The sequence below is a fragment of the Zingiber officinale genome, chromosome 1A (assembly GCF_018446385.1).
Source record: "Zingiber officinale cultivar Zhangliang chromosome 1A, Zo_v1.1, whole genome shotgun sequence".
NCBI classification, from domain to species: Eukaryota; Viridiplantae; Streptophyta; class Magnoliopsida; order Zingiberales; family Zingiberaceae; genus Zingiber; species Zingiber officinale.
The window spans coordinates 48,309,914-48,317,080 of NC_055987.1; the positions used below are offsets into that span (position 1 = coordinate 48,309,914).

At 36.8% G+C, this 7,167-nt stretch overlaps 1 protein-coding gene and 1 pseudogene across 1 annotated transcript; both read left to right on the plus strand.

Moving 5' to 3' along the window:
* Window positions 1-1,545: 1,545 nt before the first annotated feature.
* LOC122039398 lies at window positions 1,546-1,723 on the plus strand (annotated as a pseudogene).
* Window positions 1,724-3,029: 1,306 nt separating this feature from the next.
* Window positions 3,030-5,952, plus strand: LOC122024573 (tubulin alpha-1 chain-like). The gene is made up of 5 exons (XM_042583232.1): window positions 3,030-3,259; window positions 3,766-3,980; window positions 4,074-4,273; window positions 4,815-5,323; window positions 5,406-5,952. The coding sequence occupies exons 1-5, from the start codon at window positions 3,147-3,149 to the stop codon at window positions 5,716-5,718; spliced, it is 1,350 nt and encodes a 449-aa protein (XP_042439166.1). The 5' UTR covers window positions 3,030-3,146; the 3' UTR covers window positions 5,719-5,952.
* Window positions 5,953-7,167: the final 1,215 nt, after the last annotated feature.

Sequence of the window (7,167 nt, forward strand, 5' to 3'; positions counted from 1 at the left end):
TAGGAACGATCCCAAAAAATTTCTAGAACTAACTATGCAGGATAACTAGAACAGTTCATATGTTGGATACAACAGTTCATATGTTGGATACATGTAACCATATCTAAGTAACATGCAACCTCAGGGCTAAGTTGGGTGAGGATTAAGACCATGAATAAGTTACTAAAAAGTAAAAATTAAAGAAAAGAAAGACAGAAGTTTAAACTCATGATCAATTCTCTAATACCGTCGAAGGTGGGAAGGAGAAGGGAGCAGCCTCCACGGAAACCGGTTGCCATCGACAGTTGGAAGACGACGGGATTTCGCACCGGCGGGCCTTCGTCGGGACAGACGCCGTGAGAAGGAGTATCTGTTAGGGCACAGAGAGGGCTGTGTCGGGATTCAACTGTCGATGGTGTCGCTTGTTGCCGTCGACAGTTGGAAGACGATGGGATTTCACACTGGTGGGCCTTCGTCGGGACAGACGCCGTGGGAAGGACTGTTAGGGCACAGAGAGGGCAGCGTCGCGAACAAGTTTCTCGCATAAGATGTTTTCGATGATTTTGACTCTTTGGTCTTCGGTGTCACGTGTTTCTCACGAGAAACACTGTTCCATGTTGTCGTTTACTGCGTGGGACAAAGGGACAAAGAAAGTTTCGGAACAGAAGAATTGATCTCAAGACACCCTAACTTTCCTAGTCGCGTCGCGAGCCATTGTCGCCTCAACAAGCGTGCTTGGGACTTGTCCATTAACTCCACAATCAACCTCATGGAGGATGACGATGACTCTCTCTTAGCTCTCATAGATTGGCGTAGATGATTCATCAAGGGATGTTATCATAGATAAATTCTGGATCGATTTTTAATGGGTACAAAATATGCTGCTAATTAGTTCAACCCCTGTATGTCTATTGTTGTTGAACCAAGATGATAAGTTGGCCCGTTTTATCCTGTCAAATAGCCAGCCCATCATGTGCTGACCTACCCATCATGGATCGACTTGATCGCTTTAATGATAAACATGAGTAGTCAATTAGAAATTGAATTCTTATTTCGACATCGTAAAATATGAATGTTTATAGCTAGGTTACATACACATTTTCTATTGTTATACAGGATACATGTGTAAACCCTAAATTTGATAGAGTCAACTTTTCACATGATAACAAACGGATGAGATTGGCTCCGTGTCATTCCGGGCTGATGCTATTTTAAGCCATCGTTCAGTCGTCACGTGCTCCTCGTCGGCTCCTTTGTTTATCGAACTATTAATATTTTAATTTTTAAATTTGTTTTGCTTTCTTACTTTAGTCTTCATTTTCCAGCTAAATTGTCGCACCCTTCCCTAAAATCAAAATATGACATAAAGGGATTTTATAGTTAAAATTAAACACCTTACCATTTAATTAAGACTCTAAACTTTTACTAACTAATTTTGATAAAACACAAAATAAAATTATATTAATGTCCTTTTTTCTTTTACACTATCATGGTACATTTTAGGATTGATAACAATGCGAACAAAGAAACTTCTATAAGTACCTTGGGTCGGCGACGTTAGAAAGTATATTTTCTGGATATTTTGGTTAAGATCAAGTGTAACATTCGTCTCTATTAGTTTAATATATGATATAAAAAATTTAATTATTTTTTTATGAGGGAGGGTCTGTTACAGTAGTTTGTTGTTGGAATTCTCAAGTATCACCCTTACGTTGTACTATTGCATGAGTTTGATGCACCCTTATCAAATCTAATTTATGTGAATAGGGCACTAATTTATAAATATCTATGAATTATATTATGTGTGTGCGATGACCCGTGTATCATTATGAATTGAATATGATGTGTCGTCGTTAAAAATAAAGCTACAAATTAATAAACCTAATCAAAATTATTGAATAATTGGTAAATTTTAAAATTACTAAATCACGTATCTAAATTTATTTTTATCCCTCCGTTCGTTTGTTCCTACTCAATCAATTGTTATAATATAACAATCGATTCGGGACATTATTGTGATGATGAATAATTTCTAAATCAATTGTTACAATATACCAATCGAGAACATAAAACTTGATTTCATGTAATTTCAAAGATGATTATGCTAATTTCAGGGACCCTTCACAATTCGTCTCTAGGTTATGTGAAAAAAAAATAAATCATTGACAAATAACTAGGATGAAAAGAGTTTTTCCCTGAGAATATACTCCGTGGATCCCTGCTATATTATAACAAATATATCATCATCTAATCAACTGCCCATATAGATGATTTAATATTAATCATTTTTAATTGAAATCAACTGATATAACTCAAAATTATACAAAATCAAACTCTATATATTCATCTAGTTCTTACATTCATTGATTGTTTCGATACGTTATATTGATAATAAGAATTTTGTAAACCTGAATTAAGTGCAGTAATCGCATGGATAGATAGAAAAAAATATAAAGCGTAAAGATTAAATTAGACATTTGATTTATTAATTTTAAAACTTACCTTCCGTTGAACATTCTATTACTTTCACTGCGTTCCGTAATTTTTCTAAAATAAAATTATATAGGCAAACTGAACCAATGCTGCATCGTGATGAGAGAGAGGTCTGTCTCCTTGGATGGGTCTAGTGACTAGTATCTGAGGTGTTGCCATTAATGAAATTTAGGATTCGAATCTCGACAAAGTCGAGGTAAATATCTCCCTTATGTGTTAGTCGCTATTTCAAAGACTAGTAATCGTTTATGATTTATCTCCTTCATGTTAATCCTGAGATGAATTGACGGGGACGTTGGGACGGGCATATTCTTTTTTTTTTTTTTATACACCAGTGATGAGAAGAGGCCTTAAAAATACACATAAATTAGGATGTTTTTAATATTAATTGATCTCCGTACAAAATTTTATTTAATGTTTCATACAAGTCCATATCTGGAGGGTATTTTCGTCTTTCAAGATAAATCGAGGATTTCTAGGTTTGCTCATCCTGTCATCGTGGGGCTCAACGGTTCTCGGACTTGAAAGCAATTGTTAAATCAGATGAAATCAGCCCATTAAATATCCGCTCCCTTACTGGCGTCAGTACTCAAGAGGCCCTTCCTGGTTTTCGTCTTCTCGCCGATCGGTCTAGATTTCTAGGGTTCATCACCGGCGAGAGGCGAGCAGAAGCGATGAGGGAGATCATAAGTATTCACATCGGTCAGGCCGGGATCCAGGTCGGGAATGCCTGCTGGGAACTCTACTGCCTTGAACACGGCATCCAGCCCGATGGCATAATGGCCAGGTGACCTCTTTTACTGCAAGCGCGTTGTTATTAGATCTTGTTTTTTTTTTGTCCGTAGATCTCTGAGTTTGAGTGGGAAAAGAGTTGGATGCGTTTTCGGTCTCTGGAATAGATAGATCGAGGGTTGTCTTTCAGATTTGGGTAGACGGTTTTAACTTGGAAGAAAATTAGATGCGTTTTTGAGATCTAAGGTTTTCTTTCAAATCGGTTTGACCCTGGAAATGATTTTATGAAATGGCGTGAAATTGGTGATCTTTTCTCCGGATCTGTTTGGGATAAGCATCTCCGTCCATTGGGTACTCAACTAGTTCATTTTTGGGCTTTTCTAGCTCACGTATAAAATGTATCCTTCTCGTGATGCTTCATAGATTTAAGGAACATGCAGTTACTTCTTGTGATACTCTTTCCTAGTTGTACCTAGAACAACATAAGCGCGATTTCCTGCGTTAATTTCATTTAAGAAGGACCTTTGTTTTCTTGTCTAACGTTTTGGTCGTCTTCTTTAGTGATTCTACTGTAGGAGTGGCCTGCGACGCCTTCAATACCTTCTTCAGTGAAACTGGTGCTGGGAAGCATGTGCCAAGGGCCATCTTTGTGGATCTGGAGCCGACTGTCATTGACGAAGTTAGATCTGGAGCTTATCGCCAACTCTTCCATCCGGAACAACTCATCTCTGGGAAGGAGGATGCAGCTAATAACTTTGCCAGGGGCCACTACACAGGTAGACACACTCATCTTACTTGTCCTTGAGTCCTCTCCTTACTATTACAACATTTGCATGTAATTTATTCTCGATTCTCTTTGTGACATGCAGTGGGAAAGGAAATTGTTGACCTCTGCCTTGATCGTGTCAGGAAACTAGCTGACAACTGCACTGGGTTGCAAGGGTTTTTAGTCTTCAATGCTGTTGGTGGCGGTACCGGATCTGGTTTGGGTTCCTTGCTTTTGGAAAGGCTATCTGTGGATTATGGCAAGAAGTCAAAGCTGGGTTTCACAATCTACCCCTCTCCTCAGGTATTAGAAAAATTTTGTGCAGGCATCCTTAGTTTTAGATCAAATATTGTCTTATTGGTTGTTCTCTAGTAGGTTCGCCTTGGTGCCTTCAGATTGCATGTTATTATGTAGCCTTAGGTTCTTGTTAATGCTTGTCAAATTATTTTCTTACAAATTGCAGTTGGTTCTTTCATTTGACCTTGGAAATTTCCTTTGAATATCTATGACAGTTTAGTATGGAGCTCCGATGTTAAAGATGTAGCACTCTGATATCTGCATCTTGGTAGTTGTGATCTGATTAACCTAAAAATAACTTCTAAGATTGTGTTTGTATTGACAACTACTTTAGTGTGTGGGTTTCTATGCCATTTTTTCTCTGCCATAATGAATAGTGGTCTTCATAAGTAAAATTATTCGACTTCCATCTGCACAAACCTTATGTAGTTATATGGTTAGCGTCTAGTTGCTTAGCTTCCATTGTAGATGCCTATTTTTTATTCAGTTGCTTTGTAGATACGCATACTTGGCAAAGTGGGCATATCCTGTGACATTTTTTCCGCAGGTATCTACAGCAGTTGTGGAACCGTATAACAGTGTCCTTTCCACACACTCTCTTCTTGAGCACACCGATGTTGCAATTCTTTTGGACAATGAGGCAATCTATGATATCTGCAGAAGATCTCTGGATATTGAGCGTCCAACTTATACCAACTTGAACAGATTGATTTCTCAGGTCATATCTTCTTTGACCACCTCCCTGAGGTTCGATGGAGCCATTAATGTTGATATAACTGAGTTTCAAACCAATCTTGTCCCATATCCTAGAATTCATTTCATGCTTTCCTCATATGCACCTGTCATTTCTGCTGAGAAAGCATACCACGAGCAACTTTCAGTTCCTGAAATCACAAATGCTGTATTTGAGCCTTCAAGCATGATGGCAAAATGTGACCCAAGGCATGGAAAATACATGGCTTGTTGTTTAATGTACCGGGGAGATGTTGTGCCCAAAGATGTCAATGCAGCTGTTGCGACCATTAAGACCAAGAGAACTGTCCAATTTGTCGACTGGTGAGTTTCTATCAGATGCTGCCCTTTATAAGATTGAATTTGTTCTGCTTTACAATTGACTATTATTTCTCATGTTTTGAAGGTGCCCTACTGGTTTTAAGTGTGGTATCAACTACCAGCCACCTACAGTAGTGCCTGGAGGTGATCTAGCCAAGGTTCAGCGAGCTGTGTGCATGATCAGCAACAACACTGCTGTTGCCGAGGTGTTTTCAAGAATCGACCATAAATTTGACCTCATGTATGCTAAGCGAGCCTTTGTCCACTGGTATGTGGGTGAGGGAATGGAAGAAGGTGAGTTCTCAGAAGCACGGGAGGACTTGGCTGCCCTCGAGAAGGACTACGAGGAGGTTGGGGCAGAAGGTGCTGATGATGAGGAAGATCCAGAGGATTTCTAAATAATCATGTTTGCTGTATGATATTATTGTTTTTGGATTTTTGTGGTGGTTTGTTTCTTCAGCTCCGATCAGGTGGGTTTGTGTTGGGTACTTGGATTGTTTATGACCTTAAGCCCGTACTGTCAAGAACAAATTAGTGGCAGCGGCTCTTTGCAGCTCCTCGTGCTTATTATGCCGCGTTGCCAATCTTTTGGTTTTTGTTTATTTTTGAAGCTAATATTTGTCTTCTCATAATGCTTGCACCTTTTTATGGTAATTATTAGTTCTGCAAAATAAACGTCTATTCCATGATTGTACTTGTTTATTATCTTAAAAGCCTGCAGTGTCAAATTTATATGTTAGAAAAAGTGCTCTCAAATTTAGTATATTGTTGTTTGTTAAACACTAGTCCAAATGAAGTTTAGTTATTACCCAAGTCATTTGTGTTATTGTTGGGGTTGTATTCTGTATTTTAGGATTTTAATTACCTTTAATGACTTTTGTGAATTAAAGTTAGTGGTTTTAAATTAAGTTTTTATGGAGTTTTAAAAAGTTAGGTGATATGTAAATTAGCTTTTGTCGGGAAGGCTGGTGATGCCCTGCCATATCTTGTCAGTCGACTTTCTTTTTTTCATCTCTCTGTTGATTCCTTCGACAATTCCTCTTTTTCTCATTCTCACGTGTCGTCATTGGTTTTCTAGTCGTCAATTTTTTTCTTCTCTTTCTTCTTTCACAAGATCGTCAATTTTCTATCTCTTCCTTCTTTCACAGAGAGTTCTCATCGTCAACTTGTATGTTTTCTATGAAAATTTATCAATCATTATGATAAAATAATTAACGTTTATATGCTTGTATGTTTTCTATGAAAATTTTTCAATCATTATGATAAAATAATCAACGTTCATATAATCATATGCCAATTATATTTTTTTTATTTCTCAATAAGACGATGAAGAAATCATGTTCATATGCGTATTATATATTTTTAATTTCTCAATAAGACAATGAAGAAATCATGTAGTTAATAAGTGAAAAAATTATTGATAGATATAAGATCTTGGATGATGAAGAAATCATGTAGTTAATAAGTGAAAAAATTATTAATAGATATAAGATCTTGGATGATGAAGAAATCATGTAGTTAATAAGTGAAAAAATTATTAATAGATATAAGATCTTGGATGCTGACAGAAAATGTTTGATTAGAATGAGAAATCAAAATTTTCATATTTTATTAGGACCACAGTGCATAAAATATTTAGTAAAACATGTGTAATGACAGTGATTTTGAATGATATATAATTGTAGGTTTGTTGTCTAATAATGGGAGATTCGTAAGCTAAATATAATATATGGATAATAAAAAAGAGATCAATGAAGTGGAGTCTTTAGTAAAAAAAAATCATAGAAATAAAAATATTATGAGCTCTAAACAAAAAATTTACAATAGGAAAGATTCATGCAATATCA

Excerpts from the sequence above, each read along its gene's own strand:
- LOC122024573 (XM_042583232.1), top strand. The coding sequence starts at position 3,147 with ATGAGGGAGATCATAAGTATTCACATCGGTCAGGCCGGGATCCAGGTC. Across the intron at positions 3,981-4,073 it reads TGCCAGGGGCCACTACACAG|TGGGAAAGGAAATTGTTGAC; the intron begins GTAGACACACTC and ends TGTGACATGCAG. Across the intron at positions 5,324-5,405 it reads ACTGTCCAATTTGTCGACTG|GTGCCCTACTGGTTTTAAGT; the intron begins GTGAGTTTCTAT and ends CATGTTTTGAAG.